The sequence below is a fragment of the Stegostoma tigrinum genome, chromosome 35 (assembly GCF_030684315.1).
Source record: "Stegostoma tigrinum isolate sSteTig4 chromosome 35, sSteTig4.hap1, whole genome shotgun sequence".
In the NCBI taxonomy this organism is placed as follows: Eukaryota; Metazoa; Chordata; class Chondrichthyes; order Orectolobiformes; family Stegostomatidae; genus Stegostoma; species Stegostoma tigrinum.
In genome coordinates this window covers 18572084-18589900 of record NC_081388.1, presented here as the reverse complement: position 1 = coordinate 18589900, position 17817 = coordinate 18572084, and the positions used below count along the sequence as shown (strand labels likewise).

The following is a 17817-nucleotide window of genomic DNA, read 5'->3' as shown; positions in this document are numbered from 1 at the left end:
GGTAGTTTGATCTTACAGTAGGATAATAGGTCGGCACAACACCATGGGCCAAAGGGCCTGTACTGTGCTGTACTGCTCTACATTCTACATTAACAATTACACTGACAACCAATTTATGACTGCATCAGTCGGACTGCAGTGCGACACACTTATGTGAATCGCAAGTTACTTATGTTAATAAAAGGCCTGTTCTTGGCAGACAGAAAGAACATGTACATACATTGCACCAATTTCAATTGGACAAAATGGGCAACCGTAATTCTCTCATTCTTCCTCAGAGGAATGACTTGACCAATCATGAGTCAACATGGCTGGTTAAAATCCAAGATAATAAAGTGTAAAGCTAGATGAACACAGCAGGCCAAGCCGCATCTCAGGAGCACAAAAGCCATTTTTAACCTGGTCTGACCTATACGTGAGACCACAGCTACAGCAAAGTGCTCGACTCTAAATTGGCATAACATGCCATTCATTTCAAATGCAATTAGAGATGGGTAATAAATGCTGACTTTGACAGCAACATCCAATGGGAGAATGAATAAATAAAGAATTTGTCATATGCATTGGTTAAAAAACAAATGTTAACCCTTCTGTCCTCTGGATCCACTGGAATGCCCAGCTGTTGTTATTAATGCAGCCAATAATGTTTAATCAATCATTACTGACAACGTGCCCAGTTACTTACACTTCATCCATTGTGACATCCTCCTCATCCTGAGGGAGCTGTAAGTAGGGGTTGTTGGAGGCTGGCCGAAACTTGTACCCAGTCAGCACAAAGAACACCAACGTAGATGCCTCGACTAGAAACTAATGAGTTGAAAATAAAACAGAATCAGAAAATAAATTACAGGGCATAAAATGCCAAACAAATCAGAGGTCAGAGCTCTTACTTGTGTAGCCAGTACAATTTGACTGAAATCTCTCAGTCTGGCACAATAAATTGACGATTTTCAAGATGCGGGGTGGGAGTGGAGTTTCTGCCATCTCTAATAAACAGCGAAACTAGAAACCATCCCTGACTTAAACCAAATAACAGCATAGCAATTGTCCACTGATTGCACTGTTTCAGAAGAATCTTAAAATTAAACTGGGATTTTCCCTCCCCACCACCCAAAAGGTTACATGGGCAGGTACACTCTAAGATATTTAATGTTTTCCAAAAAAATAGCCACTGCACAACAAAAAACTTGGATGGTGGTCAGCGTAGTTTTCTGTGGGGTAAAGTCAGGATTAAACAGTCCAATTAAAATGCCTTATGATTCACTATTTCCAGCTGTACTAATAAAATTGCACCAGGTTTTCAGTCAAATATGGCGCAGAATCATGTTAACGTAAGCAAGAAAACTAACTACCTTCTATAACGATGCCTATTTGCAGCAGTTCAAGAAAGAAATTTGTTCACATTCATGAAATGAGTTCGAGGAGAAACTTAAACTAGTTTCATTTTGGGTAAATGGTGCCATTTCAAGAAAGACTTACGGCAGTTTGCCCAACTACTCCTTGCTTTTAGCGTAGGGCATGTCACAATCAAACTAGCTGTCGAGGTTTTTCAACAAATAAATCAGTAATGTTTTCACAACATAAAACCTGAATATGAAAGAACACTTGTTCCACAAAGGCATGTGCTTAATTTTTAGTGCTATGGTTCCCCAGATTTTAAAGTGATATTCTGAGTTTAACTTATTTATGATATTTAATATACAAAGTCAACTCTGAACTACTTATTCCAGAACCCTCTCCCCATCCCCCTCCCTGAAGAAGGGTCTAGGCCCGAAACGTCAGCTTTTGTGCTCCTGAGATGCTGCTTGGCCTGCTGTGTTCATCCAGCTCCACACTTTGTTACCTCCAAATCTTGCTCAGCTTTCTCCTGCCGTTTCTAACAATCTCTTCTGGCTCTATCATAGAATCCCTATAGTGTGGAAACAGACCATCCAGCCCAAGCAGTCCACACCACCCTCAAAACATCCCACCCAAACCTAGTCCTATAACCCATCTAATCTGCACATCTCTGAACACTACGGTCAATTTAACATGGCCTATCCAAATAGCCTGCACTTTGGACTGTGGGAGGAAACCGGAGCACCTGGGAGGAAACCCACACAGACACGAGGGAGAATGTGCAAACTCTACGCAGACAGTCACCCAAGGGTAGAATCGAACCCAGGTCCCTGGTGCTGTGAGGCAGCAGTGTTAATCACTGAGCTACCGACACCATAGACCATTCCTCTGACTTTAGCCTTTTATACATTCCTTTTTTCATCATCCTGGCAGAGACCCTTCAGCTCATTAGATCCCAGATTTGGTACTCCCTCACTGAACCTCGGCTTCCCTTCTCCATCTTTTGGACACCCAATTCTTCTCAAACTGTCTAACTTCTGCTTTTCCTCAATATCAGTTTTATACATTCCATTAGGAATATTTTTCCAAGATAAAAGGCACTATAGAGTTGCACTCCCAAAGTATATTTCCTTTGTACTGAGAGACATTCTTGTTGATTACCTTAATAAAAAGCAAGTCCCCAATTAATGACCAAGGTTCCATGTACATAATTCAATAAACGGAAGGAAATTACAAGTCAAAACATTAAAAAGTCTAAACCTTATAGTAATTCCCATTTACACATTATTTTACAATGAAATACAAGCACCATTTATATTCCAGTTTTATACTGAAAACATACATATGGCATTACTTGCTTTTCCACAGTTGGCAAAATTTGGAACGACTGGAGCCAAAGTTCCAATCTCCACTAGCTTGAGGAGACTGACTGCCCCTTGACAATCTTCCTGCATCTGTTGGACTAAACTAGCACATTCCATTATTTTGCTGTTACACTTTCTTATTCTAGGTTTCGCTTATCACAAACTTACTTACATTGTACATCCACTGCCACTGAAACGGGACAGTGAATTTAAGGAGAATAGCGATAATTCTGGTGAAATATATATAACAAACAATCTGTGAAAAGACAAATTAGCAATTATTAGAAACATTTTCATCTCGGTCCTAAAATGGTCAACTCCCTTTCCTGAAACTGCAACCCCTGTAGTTTTAGGCTCCTCAGTGAGGGGAGACAGACCCTTGGTGTCTGCCTTACCCCTTAAGAATTTTACAGATTCTAGCAAAACCTTTGACAAAGTCCCACATGGAAACCTGATAAAGAAGGTAAAAGTGCTTGAGACCCACGTTTGGAGGGAATGAATAATTTTGTGGATGGCATGAAGCTTGCCCAGTTGTTTGATAGTGGAGCTAGAACGTCTTGAGTTACTAGATTTAATGGATTGGTCATATAGGCAGATCAGTGGCAGGTGGAATTTAACTCTGAAAAGCGTGGGATGATACACGCTGGGCAAAGTAACAAGACAAGGAAGTACTCAACAAATGGCAGGATACTAGGAAATTCAGAGGAACAAAGGGATCTTTGGGTACATGCGTAGGGGAAATTCACCAGGATGTTGCACGGGATGGAGCATTTTAGCAATGAAGAGAACTGGATCAGCCCAGTTTACTTTCTTTAGAGCAGTTTAGACTGAGGTGGGGGGGAACCTGGCTGAGGTTCATAAGATTAGGAGAAGCATATACAGGGGGATAAAAAGCAGCTGTTTTGCCCTAATTGAAGGGTCACCAATGAGGAGGTACAATTTTAAAGGGGAAGGCAGGCAGCTTTGAGGAGAATTGAGCAAAGTTATTTTCACCCAGAGAGTTGGTGGGATCGGGAACGCACTGCCCAGGAGTGGTTTTTGAGAACGGAAACATCACAACATTTAAAAAGTACTTAGATTATGACTTAAAATGTCATAACATTCAAGGCTATGGGCCAAGAATAGGAAAATGGGATTGGTGTAGATTTAGAGCAATTTTGTCGGTGCAGACTCAATGGACTGAAGAGTGTCGATGATTTTTTTAAAACCTGGAGTCTGTAATAAATATAGTGGGCCTCTGCCCTCCAATGTTGCATTCCATTTACCGTTATGTACCTCAAAGCATAACATGGTAGCATAGCAACAGGAAAAGGTGTTGAACATGCGGGCTCTGCTCCAACACTGAATAAAATTATGGCTGATCTTCACTTTTCTGTCAGTCCCATAGCCCTACATTTCCTCAGTCTAAAACCTATCAATCTCACTCTTTAATATATGAACTAAGCAAACCTCCATGGGATCAGGGCAAATAGGAGGTAATGGCATTTCACCCATTGAGCCTACTCCGCCATTGAACTGGATCAAGGCTGGTCTTCCACCTTATCACCCTGCACAATCCCTTGACAGCTTTAAAATCTAGGAATCTATCAAGCTCTGACTTGAATAGCCCACTAAAGTACAGATTTTAAACATTCAAATAATGGAGAAATTTTTCAACTGTCTTAAAATGGCAAACTTCTTATTCTGAAATTGCAATCCCCCTAGTTTCATGCTCCCTAGTGAAGGGAAAGAGACTCTTGGTGTCCACTCTGTCATTTCACTAGCAAGGGCATCCACAAAAATCTAACCACCAACCCTCATTGATAAGGCTAGATCACTCTCCATCGAAGATATGGTTAGCCTCACCATCCGTAGCGGTAATCTCAAGTGGAACCAAAATGCTCATGGCACCCTGAAATCTGCTTTCCAAAAGGTTGCATTGACTTTTCTGACCCTAGACTGCCCAGAGGTTAGAACATTACTCCCATGCACGGGAATGCTTAAGAGGTTCTCTCACTGCACCAAGCAGGATCGAGGGGAAATCAAACCGAAGCCCAACAAACATATACATCTCAGACAGTGACAGTGCACAAGTACCCACCATGACATAAAAATGCCTGAAGAGTTTCAATTTGGCCAGATTCATTGCAGCTGCAGATAAAAATCAGGAGAAAAAGAGTAGAATTAGTGACGAATCATTCTCTTAGTTGTGCAGCAAAATTCCTTGTCTCTCCCTTTAACTGATTTTTCCCAGGGACAATGACTCAGACTGCGCAGTCCTTTTGCCATGAGTGGTGAGGGCATCTGTACAATGGGTACTGGTCCAATATTCCAGCATTGGGCATCACAAACCAGCCCAAGATCAACATGTTCACACTTTAATTATGCGGTTTGGATTGATTATTATTGTCATGTGCATTGAGGTAGAGTGAAAAGGGTTGCCTTATACACTCTACAGACAAATCATACTATACAAGCGCATCAGGCTAACAGAACGTAGTGCAAGTTATAACGTCACTTGATCAAGATCCCGGAACTTTACACCCAACATCATACTGGTTGTACCTGGGGGAAGCGATGGCCTAGTGGTGTTATCGCTGGACTGTTAAACCAGAGACCCAGATAACATTCTGGGGACCTGGGTTCGAATCCCGCCACAGCAGATGGTGGAATTTGAATTAAATAAAATATCTGAAATTAAGAATCTAATGGTGACCATGAATCTAATGTCGATTGTCAGAAAAGCCCATCAGGTTCACTAATGCCCTTTAGGGAAGGAAACTGCCATCCTTACCTGGTCTGGCCTAATGTGACTCCAGACCCACAGCAATGTGGTTGACTCTGAACTGCCCTCTGGGCAATTAGAGATGGGCAATAAATGCTATCAGAGATAATGGGAACTGCAGATGCTGGAGATTCCAAGATAATAAAATGTGAGGCTGGATGAACACAGCAGGCCCAGCAGCATCTCAGGAGCACAAAAGCTGACGTGAAGGGTCTAGGCCCGAAACGTCAGCTTTTGTGCTCCTGAGATGCTGCTTGGCCTGCTGTGTTCATCCAGCCTCACATTTTATTATCTGGGCAATAAATGCTGCCTGGTCAGTGACGCCCTCATCCCATAATGAATTTTAAAAAACACAAACTGTATTTCACAGTTCATTGGGTTATTTTCCAATTACAGCTTTAGTAAAGAACAGAGCTAATCAATAACCACCAGCTATCGCCCTCCACTTCACTGTCAGGCTAATGAAACTTACCTTTGCCATCCGTGCTTGAAGCCTCCTGCAAGTGCCTAATTGACCTGAAAAACACAGAAGATCAAAATCAAGTTGAACCAACAATGTTCCCTGCTTTCATTACTAAAAGTCAATAACTTGAATTACAGTCAAAAACTAAAGAACGGTGGATGCTCGAGATCTGAAACAAAAGCAGAAATTGGTGGAGAAACTCAGTAGGTCTGGCAGCTTCTGTGGAGACAGAAAGCACAGTCAGCGTTTCAGGTCCAGTGATTGTTCTTCAGAAGAAGGGAATCACAGTGCGTCGTGTGCACAAGACACATGCATCAGATCCATGAAACTGAATGTATGGGCCCATCAGAATGTTCTCTGGGTAACTCCATACAGGGGAGGCAGACCATTTCAGAACCGATTATCCACCTCATTGATGCACAGTCTCAATCTGCTCTGAGATCAGGCGTAGAGAAAATAATGAAGTTTCTTAAGAAACCTATGAAAGTGCAGAGAGCTACAGTGCTGCATTATCCATGTCCGACCACCAAGTGGAGCAAGGGGACAATAAAACATTCAACCCTCACTGCTCTTCTCATACCACAGAAGAAACAGCTGAGAATCAGAGCAGCCAGCACAAGACATCCATGTCACTGTTCACCAGTCTCTGCCTGCTCCTTGTCAGCAGAATGTTGTTGACGCCAACTGAATTCGTATCGAACAGTTACCCCCTTAAATTCTATTCACACTTCACTGTCATATTCTCACCACTCTCACTGTAAAGAAGTCTCCCTGACCACTCCTTTCTGGAGGTATCTTGCAGCTGCTAGCTTTGGACTCTCCCCACAAGTGAATACAGCTTCTTCAACATCTACCACAAGCGAACTTCCTTCCTAATCATGACGACATCCAGGAAATCACACCTCTGTCTCTTTGATATTTAATTCCACCTAATTTCAGTTAAGCTTATAAACTCCAGGTTCCGAGTCCGAAGGTGGACTGATAGCATGATGGGAAAATCTAAGTCACCTTCAATTCTACTCACTGCATAAATGATGTTGCAATGTTTCACCCAGGCCAGGATGTCACCCAGTCAGAGTGATAACATTTCCTGAAGTTTCGTTACAAATATTAATGGGCATTTTAATTGGGAGATGTGTCCAGTGGCTATAAAAGAGAATGCTAAGGAGTTATTTGGTCAAACTTTAAGATATTTGCAGTGATTGAAACAAGGTTAGCAGGTGAATCTTATAGAATAGGAGCTCCCTGATTGGACCAGATTAACAGCTCCAATCAGGGAGCCCAGGCTGGCAGTGAACAAGATGCCTGACACTCCTGTTTTTGAGAGATGCCTCTCAGGGAGCTGGAACAGTATCAAGGACTGTAAATAAAGGGTGGCTTGGTAGCAGGATACCATCGACTGTGGAGTTTTTCCAATATTAAAAAGGGTCTGATGGGAAAGACTAAGAGAAATTACTTTTGCTAGTTGGTGAGTCGAGCAGGAAAAGTCGTAACCTATGAAGTTCAAGCAGACCTTTCAGAATTGAAATTAGGAAACATTCCAACATGCAAAGAGCAAAGGATTGCATGACGTGAAAATAGAAATGCAAGGGAGAGGACGTCTTATGTACATGTATTTCATAGCTTTGCAAAAAATATTTACCAAACAACAGGAAACAGGATCGCTCCACAGCAAATAAGATCCACCAGGAAGAGAATCTCCTTCCACAAAGCATATTCGCTCGTCCCCTCTTCCGTCGATTCAATGATGATAAAGGCTGTATTTGCTAACACCTTAAAAGACAACAGAAAAGGGAATTTAACTTTGTCACACTTTCTACTGCCATCCTCCCACTGTATTTTAATTTTTAACAAAGATTAAGAATTAATAGTTGCACTGCACTTCCCCTGAATTGGGTCCAGTCAGGTGCCTCTTGTCACCTCATACTGGGTACTATCACTGTGAAAACACAGTCTAAAGCATGGCTGAATTGAACTGCACCTGGCAACTGCTGGCCGAGTTACACAGGAATTAAATCATTCCCAGGTGATTGCAATTTTTCTTCAACTGCCCAACTTTTTGTGCCATCATCTGCAAATACAGTGCTCTGCTGAACATAATGTAGTCTGCAAAGCCAGAATTCTAACAACAAATTTGAAATTGCTGGTTTACATTGCCAAAGAAAAATACCATTTACTGCAGGCCTTATCTAATCTTTAACCACTAAATTTAAACAAAGAACTGTGGATCCTGGTGATCTACAACGAAAACAGAAACTCAGGAGGTCTGACAGCATCCACTGATACAAGTTGAGTTATAGAACATAGAACATAGAACAGTACAGCACAGTACAGGCCCTTTGGCCAATGTTGTGCCGAACTTTTACGCTAAACCTAAGGTTTATCTAACCTCCCCCGCTACCTTATACTATCATCCACATTCCTATCTAATAGCCACTTAAATGCCCCTAATGAGGCCGACTCCACTACCCTCTCCAGCAATGCATTCCACGCCCCTACCACTCCCTGAGTAAAGAACCTGCCTCTGATGTCTCCCCTGTATCTACCTCCACTCACTTTAAAACTATGTCCCCTTGTAAAAGCTACCTCCATCCTAGGAAAAAATCTCTGGCTGTCCACTCCATCTAAAACTCTGATCATTTTGTACACCAATGTTTGAGTCCAGTGCTGAATTTCTCCAGCAAATTCTGTTCTTGTTTGCTTCTTTTTTGTTAAAAAAACGTTTTCAATCCACTTTTACATTTTATCTCCCAATTCAGGCCTGACGTTGTCAAGGCAGTGTGGAAGGTAAAGTGAAAATGTTTGATTTGGACAACATATTTCTGTCACGTATGGTTACTATGGAGGCAACCTAGACAATCATTCTGAACCAGAGGGTACCTCTCAGACACCAAAATACATTCTGACTCAGTCATATCACAGGATTCTCAAAGTCCACCCGAACAGTTAGATAACACTGGGTTCAATACCATTCTCTGGAATTTATCAGGACTAGCAGTCAGAATCATACAACATGGAAACTGACCCTTCAGTCCATGCCAACCACAATTCCAAACAAAACTGGTCCCATCTGCCTGCACTTGGTCCATATGCTCCCCAAATATTTCCTATTCATGTACGCATCTAAAATGTCCTTTAAACGTTGTACCTGTGCCCACATCCACCAATTCCTCTGCAAGTTCATTCAACATATGAACCACTCTCTATGTAAACATTTTGCCCCTCATATCTTTTTTAAATCTTTTTTTCCTCTCACCTTAAATATATTTCCCCTAGTCTTGAAATCCCCCACCCTAGGGAAAGGACGCCTGCCATTCACCTTACCTAGATACCTGGTTATTTTATAAACCTCTGTAAAGTCAAGCCTCAGCCTCTGATGCTCCATGGATAAAAGTCCCAGTCTGTCCAGCCCCTCCTTAGAACTCTCCATTCCCAGTAACATCCTGGTACATCTTTGCTGAATCCTCTCCAGCTTAGTAACATCCTTCCAGTGACAGAGCAACCAGACTGGACACAGTACTCCAGAAGAGGCCTCAAAAAAAGTAGTCTCTCTGAAACATGTCATTTGAAGAAAATTGTGAACCATTCTGAAAGCAGAACAGCCCCATCCCGCCTGTCTATCTTAATATGTTCCTCTCAAATCTGGAAGATATTTTCAATGATCTAACAAACCACTACATATATTGGCCATGTTTGTTATGAGTCTAACCTTAACTTTGAATTATACAAGACGCGGGGATTATCTGATTAAGAAGAACTGTCCACAAATTGCTAAAGTCCCTTGTATTTCCTTGCCCCACTGCCTCCCAAATGCAAACCATCCAACTGATGAGCACTACAACATGCAATATTTTTGTTGCTGCACAGTCAACAGGCCAGCTTGCCATTAGCACAATTATCTACTGCATAGCCTTAGAATGATACAATTTTACAGTTCAGAAGGAGGCCATTCAACCCATCCTGTCTGTACCAGCTTCCAAAAGAGATACCCAGCTAGTACCACACTCCAGCACCATCTCTGTAACCACCTAACTTCATCCCTTTCAAATATATAACCAGTTCTCTTTTGAGACCTCTTATGGGATCCGCCTTCACTACTCTCCCAGGCAGTGTTTTACAAATCCTAACAACTCTCCAAGCAAAGAAGTTTCCCTTCATCTCACTCCTAGTTCTCTCGCTGACAATCTTGAAACTGTGAATCCTAGTTACTGACATACCAACTAGTGAAAAGAGAAGATCCTTCTCGACCCTGTCAAAATTGTTCATCATTTTGAACATCTCAATAAGGTCACCTAATAACTTTCTCTGCTACAAGGGGAACAAGACCAATTTCTCTAATCTTGCCTTGTATCTAAAATCCCTCATTCTTTGTATCATTCTAGTAAATCTCCTTTGAACTCTCTCCAGGGCTTCAACAGCCTCCCCTTAAATAAGGTGCCCAGAACTGAACACAATATTCCAAATATGGCCTGACCAATCATCGCTAAAGGTGTAGCAGCACTTCTTTGCTTTTATAGTCTATGCCTCTATTTATTAATGCAAAGATCCTACAAGTGTTCTTAACAACTGTTTCAACTTGCCTGGCCATCTTTAGAGAACCATGTATGTGAACTCCCAGGTCTCTCTGCTCCTGTATTCCCCTCAAAGTTGTACCATTAAGCCTGTGTTGTCTCTCCTTGCTTCTTCTATCAAAATGCATTACCTCACATTTCTTGGCAATGAATTTTATTTGCTGGGCACCTGCTTATTTGGCCAACTTGTCAATGCCCCTCTGAATTTGCACAGCATCATCCTCAAAATTCGCTGTTCTCCCTAGCTGAGTATCATGTGCAATTTTGCCCTCAACTCCCATCTCCAAATCATTTATATAAAAGATAAAAGGTAAGAGTCCAAACACTGATCCTGGGGAACACCACTTTCAGCTCGTCTCCAGTTTAAGCGATTTCCATCTCTGCATATCCTCTGCTTTCTATGCTTTAGCCAACTTCCAATCTATTGGAAATCCCAAACATTTCTAATTCGCTGAACAACCTTCCATGTGGCCCGTATCAAATCCTTTCTGAAAGTCCAAATGTGCAACATCCATAGCACCACCCTCATCTACTGCCAAATCATCTCAAAGAACTCAACTGTCTAAATAATTATATTTTACCACCGCCGGCTGCTCCTTAAATCGATTAAATGTTTTTACAACTATTCTTGTAACAAGAGAGGAATCAAGGAGTTTTGTAAAATCATTTTTAGTCCCAGACACCAGTGAATTGTTCTCCCAAAATACTTTTAGTGATGTGTAACTTGGGTATTTGTTCAAAGCATTATCAATTTTAATAGTTGACATTAAAAAGGTGAAGTGCACCTTGACATAAGGATACAGAGTGTTACAGAGCAGCAATGCCTCCGCTCAATTCCATGTAATGAATTGCTGAACTCAGGGAGAGCAACAGTTTAAGATGCTGGGGAATTTTTTTCTGATTTCTTGGCAGGCTGGGTGATGGCAGGCAGAAACACTGAGCAGTGGGGGCAAATGAGGCACCTCAAATTGTAACAGCTGCTGTCTACCGCCTGAGCCCAGCTGGGAAAAAGGGGACTGGACAAGATTGGCTCCATCATGGATGGCCTCACCCTCCTCCCCATGGAAAAATGTCCCACTGATACTTTGTAAGAACTTATTTAAAAGAAAAGTCCAAATTGACAACCTACAAGATAGCCCAGTGACTGTGGAATCAGGAGTATGGAAATAAGAGGGAGAACAGTGTTGGAACACAAAAGTCACAAAGGAATAGGAAGCAATTTTCTTTGTGACTTATAAAAGTTGAAGCAAAATATTTGTGAGCAATTAATTTTAAAATCATCTACTTCGCACTGCAAAGCTCCTTGCAGTTCTCAAAACTATACACATTTAACAGAGGAATTCCAGTCCAGAGTAATTTACTTCTTTTTTACCTGAAGAGGAATCACGATCATAAAGATCTTTTTGTCTTTATCTGACAGGATATATTTTATAAAAGCCCATCCTGTGCCGATCAAAGCCAAAGTAATAAACAGCAGGGCACCTTTCAATCTGCAGAACAAGGTGGGACATGAAGTTCAAATTGTTACCATCACTTTAAAAGAAGCATCCTCTTTAAAAGTACTTTAAATATGGCTTTTAACCTTGATTCAAGAAAAGATTGCCATTTACACGTTATGTCTTTCACAATCTCGGGATCTCTCAAGCCACTCTCTACACTGTTGCAATGTTAGGGAACACTGCGAGATTTCTGCACACTACAAAGTGAGCTACCTCAAACAGCAATGACCAGATAATCCATTTCGGTCATGTCGGTTGAGAGGTAAACATTGGTCAACACACCGGTAACAAGTTCTTCACCAAACAGTGCCCTGCAGAGAGTGTGGACAGAGCTCTGGTTTAGTACCTCAGCCAAAAGACAGTACCTCCAAAAGTGTGGCTCTCCCTCAGAATCTACAACTTATGACTTTGACTTGTAAATGAGAATGCTGCTCAAAGAGGCACAACTAACACCAAAACAACAGTAGGAACAGAAAGCAAAGGGAGTTAATGTGTTCAACTGTCAGCCAAGGCTCTCTGAATTGAAGCCCAGAGCTCTTCCAACAATTTGAACCACACCCTCTCCTTTAAACATCCAAATAAATACTTACAAATGAGTAATGTAGTACATCACAGCCCAACCTTCAATTGCTGATCCTTTAACAGCGATGAAATAGTAGTTGATCTGGAAAAGAGTAAATGAATAAAGATAGGAAACAGAGCTGGAGATAAGACAGGTAAACATCAAACCATTACAGCCAGCGTACAACGTGGCATTATGGTAATGTCACTGGACTAGAAACTCAGAGGGCCATGATATTGCTCTGGAGACAAACACAGAATTTGCTGGATCAACTCAGCATGCCTGGCAGCATCTAGAGACAATTGTACAGCACAGAAACAGATCCTTCAGTCCAACTCATTCCTGCCAACCAGTTATCTTAAATTAATCTATCCCATTTGTCAGCATTTGGCCCATATCCCTCTAACTCCTTCCTATTCATGTACCCATCCAAATGCCTTTTAAATGTTGTAATTGTACCAGCCTCCACCACTTCCTCTGGCATCTCCTTCCACACCCTCTGCATGAAAAAGTTGCCCCTTAGGTCCTTGTAAATCTTTCCCCTCTCACCTTAAAACTATGCCCCTCTAGTTTTGGACTCCCCTACACTGGGAAAATGATCTTAGATATTCACCCTATCCATGACCCTCATGATTTTATGAACCTCAAGGTCACCCTCAGTCCCCAATGCTCCAGGGAAAACAGCCCTGGCCTATTCAGCCTCTCCTTGTAGTTCAAACCTGCCAAGCCCAGCAAATTCCTTGCAAATCTTTTCTGCACTCTTTCAAGTTTCACAACATCTTTCCGACAGCAAGGAGACCGGAATTGAATGCAGTATTCCAAAAGTGGCTGAACCAATGTCTTGTGCAGCCGCAACATGACCTCCCGACCCCTATACTCAATGACCATCTTTGGAGAAAAACCAGAGGTTATGTCACTGAAGGATCACTGGGCCCGAAGCACTAACTTGGCTTTCTCTCTCCAAGGATGCTGCCAGACTTGTTGCATTTCACTAAGTTCTGTCGTTGTTTCAGATTTCCAGAATCTACAGCTCTTCGTTTTATTGGTCTGGGGGCAAGGTTCAAATCTCATCAAAGCAGCAAGTTAAATTACATGGATAAATCCAGAACTTAAGAAGCCAGTTTCAGTAACAATGGCCATGAAATTATTGTCAATGGTCAATATAAAAATATCTAGTTCACTAGTAGCCTTTAAGAAGGAAACTTGCCATTGTTGCCTGGTCTGGCCTACTGACCTTTAAAATAGCCAGGCACATTACTCAGTTCAAGGGCAATTAGGAATGACAATAAATACTGGCTTTTCCAAGGATATCCACATCCCATGAAAGAATTTTTAAAAAGGCTGGGTGCTTCCCATGAAACAGCAGTAGTCAGGTTCATCATTTTGAAAAATAATAATATTTTTGTTCTGCTCTTATTTCATCCAGTTTTTATTTTAAGTAGTGTGGGACTGGGAGCAACAGGATGCCCTGCAACACACAGGTCTCTGCTCATCCCTTACCTACACATTTGCTAGAGGTGTAAAAGGTGGTAAGCAAATGGAAACAAAAACAAAATACTGCAGATGGTGGAAATCTGAAATTTAAAAAAAACACAGAAAATGCTGAATATACCTAGATCAGGCAGCTTCTGTGGGGAGAAAAGCCATGATGATGTTTCAGGTTGGTGGCCTTTCATCCAAACAGTTCTGATAAAAGGTCATTAATTTGAAGCTTTACGTCATTTTTTACCACTGGGTTCACGGTACACACGCACAGGAAGGCACAGAAACTTGTATTCACAATGGTAAGTGCGCAAGGAGTCATAAACAAGCCATGTGATCAATACCTTAGATTCCATCAATATACAGAAAACACAATATTTTGCTCTGTATCTCTAGGAACACAAATGTATATCATACATAGCTTTAAAATATATGCATTAAAAAACATTTTGATGTTTGTGCAACTGGGCAGCATAGTGACTCAATGGTTAGCACTACTGCCTCACAGCACCTGGGTTCAACTCCACTTAATTCCACCCTGTGTCTGTGTGGAATTTGCACATTTCTCCCCATGCCTGCATGGGTTTCCTCTGGGCGTTCCAGTTTCCTCCCACAGTGCAAAGACTTCGGAGGGTTAGTGTAGGCTCGGTGGGCAGAATGGCCTGCTTCCACACTGTAGGGATTCTAATATTACAAGGTTCTCTCCAATGTTGGGGAGACAGTGGCACAGTGGGTAATCTCACTGGATTTGTAATTCAGAAGCTAAGCTAGTCATCTGGGGAGATGGGGGTGGAATTTAAATTCAATTAATAAATCTGAAATATAAATGTTAAGCTGTGGTGGTTAAACACAACAAGTATCATGTGTGGTAGCATCCCTACCTTGGGACAAGATATTCGGGTTCAAGCCCCTGACACCCTGGAGAAGCGGCTGATTAGAAGTAACAATTCCAGGTTGTGAGTGCTTGCCTGGCTCAGCTTCACTTTTGGGCCACTGCATTTAAACCTAGTCCAATGGTAGAGCCAATTCGGTGTACTTTGAGTGGAAACCAAAGGCAAGCTGTTGACTTTAAAGATTCGCCACCAATATTTAGCTGCATCAATAGAATTATACTTACCGCATGGAACAGTATGGAGATGGATTTGGTGAACGCCAATGCAGCCATCAACCAGTGGATTTTAAATACACTGCTCCTGGGAGAAACAGCTATGATTAGGGTATAGTAGGCGCCGAACACAACAAGTCAAACAACCACGGACATTGTGATTAGGTAAAGCTGGCACAAAGAAACACAAACGCACTGTCCAGCAGAGCAGAAATATTGTCCTCATTTCCTTACACTAGCCTCTTGAGCAGTTACTGTCTGCTACAGTCCTTAGAAAAAATTATTTTTGATGGATGCATGCAGTTTCTGTTTTCTTATTTAGAGCGATACATAAAATCCATTCCCATCCTCATTACTCAGCAGCCCATTACACTGAAACACCAAGTATTAACTTTGATGAGTGAATTTTCTTCAATGGGGCAGCACGGTGGCTCACTGGTTGGCACTGCTGCCTCACAGCACCAGGGACCCAAGTTCGATTCCAGTGTTGGATGACTATGTGGAGTTTTGCACATTCTCCCCATGTCTATGTGGGTTTCCAGTGGGTGCTTCGGTTTCCTCGCACAGTCCAAAGATGAGTGGATTAGGTATTTTGCCCACGCTAAATTGCCCACAATAAGCAGGGTCATGCAAGCTAGGTGGATCAGCTACGCTAAATTGCAAGGTTATGGGAATAGTGTGAGTCTGGAAGGGATACACTTCATTGGGTTAGTACGATTCGATGGGCTAAGTGGCATCTTTCTGTAATCATGTAAATCTGGGGGCAGCATGGTGGTTCACAGGTTAGCACTAGCCTCACAGTGCCAGGAACCTGGGTTTGATTTTACCATTGGGTGACTGTGTGTGGAGTTTGCACATTCTCCTCGCGTCTGCATGAGTTTCCACTGGGTACTTCAGTTTCTCACACAGTCCAAAGATGTGCAGGTTAGATGTTAAATGGCCCTGTAATAAGCAGGGATATGCAGGCCAGATGGATTAGCCATGGGAAATGCAGAGTTACAGGGACAGGGTAGTGGGGGGTGAATCTGGGTGGGATGCTTCGTGCGGGGTCAGTGTAGATTCGATGGGCCAAATGGCCTGCTTCGCCACTGCAGGGATTTGATGATTCTAACAGCAGATCACACATTACAGCTCCATGCCTACGCCACCCCTTCCTTTCAGTTTCGGTCTGTGCAGCGACAGCAAGATAAACGGAAAATATTTTAAATGTAACAGGTAAAGACACAAAGAAACTACAATGTGCTCATCAAAACATTTGAAATAACTATTCTAAAATATACATGTGTTTGATAGGACTCAAATTTCCCTAGCATTTTTGTTTTCAGCCTGAGCAACTTTAAGGTCAAATCTTCGAAATGAATAGAACGAAAATGGTTTATGTTGCCACAAGACAGACCCAGCTCACCCTCGTCAACACAGAACAGCTGCTAAACAGCCAACCTACGACCACATATTTTGTTATATAATGGGTCACGCCTTCTGAAACAACATTTTACCAAACATCAGCTCACTGGCACTCTACAAGAGTCACTCGCACACATCACCTTAAAAAAAAAAGAAATTTGAGGAGTGGACACTGGAGGAGGGTTACCTGTGCTTTAGAAGCAGGGAGACCCAGAATAACGCTGCCACAAAGAAAAACCCAGACATCACCAGATACAGCACAGGTAGTGGGAACTCGCCAGCAGAAAGGTAGGTCCGTGGATTTTTTGCCGTTATGTCAATCTGTGAAGGAAAGTTTGAAATGCAAAAGTGCTAACGTACAGACTGTGTAGACATTAAGGAAACAGCAATTGCAATAGTAAACAATAATAACCAGCTGAGCTCCATTTATGCGCTGCCCAGCATGTGCACAAACAGAAACATAGCAGGTATGAGCCTTTCAGGAAGTTACTTCGATTAACATGCCAACTGGACTTTGGCACACTATCCTCACAACAGTACTTCATTCCATCTCAGCTCACCGCTTCACAGCCCCAATACCTCGTATGTGATTCTGCTAAATTTTGTTTGACAATAGTCCTGTGAAGCATTTTGGGACATTTTGATACATTACAGGCGTTAAGTAAATGAATCCGTTGTTATAAAACACCAGCAATGGTATTGATGCACCCAAACAAAAAAGCCAAATGTGAAATAATTACAATAACAAGTTATTTTGAAGGAAGTTATTCGGGTCATTCACAGTTAGAGCGTAGTTTCATTACAGATCACCCAGGGAGCCACAGTTGCATATTTGACATGTATTACGTAGCCTGTGGCAACAGATCGTAGGTCCATAATGTGTTTTTTAAAATCCCACCCTCCCCCCTCAGCCCCCACGTCATGTGGGGAACCAGGAATCTCTCCGGTCTTACCAGCTGCTGTTGATGTGTTGGAAGAATTTGCAGGTTGATACTCAACATGTTAGGCCACATTATAAGCAGATCATCCTCGGCCGTTGAGACTAGACTGAGACTGCAGCTCAAAGGTTCAGGCTCAGGGTCACCACCCACTTACCCAAGCAACCTTGCATAGTTTACACCAACAACCAAGAGTGAAACTTTGAAAAAGTGAGATTACCTAAAGTTGGCAGCTGTCGTGGTGAGACGGCATTGGAGTGTGTTGTTTTAATCAAAATGCCATTCCAATTTGCATAAACTGCTAGGTATTGAGTCAAAAGTCATCTC

The 17817-nt window shown here is 42.1% G+C and overlaps 1 protein-coding gene across 1 annotated transcript in view; it reads right to left on the bottom strand.

Annotated features, from left to right (window-relative positions):
* Window positions 1–17817, bottom strand: part of LOC125447545 (protein GPR107-like) — a 41889-nt gene that overhangs the window by 4633 nt on the left and 19439 nt on the right. The window contains exons 9-17 of the mRNA XM_048522016.2: window positions 16740–16873; window positions 15161–15236; window positions 12590–12663; window positions 11873–11990; window positions 7572–7702; window positions 5939–5982; window positions 4783–4832; window positions 2875–2958; window positions 686–807 (exon numbers count right to left, since the gene is read on the bottom strand). Of these exons, the coding sequence (XP_048377973.1) occupies window positions 686–807; window positions 2875–2958; window positions 4783–4832; window positions 5939–5982; window positions 7572–7702; window positions 11873–11990; window positions 12590–12663; window positions 15161–15236; window positions 16740–16873 (833 nt within the window). The remainder of the gene's footprint in view (window positions 1–685; window positions 808–2874; window positions 2959–4782; window positions 4833–5938; window positions 5983–7571; window positions 7703–11872; window positions 11991–12589; window positions 12664–15160; window positions 15237–16739; window positions 16874–17817) is intronic.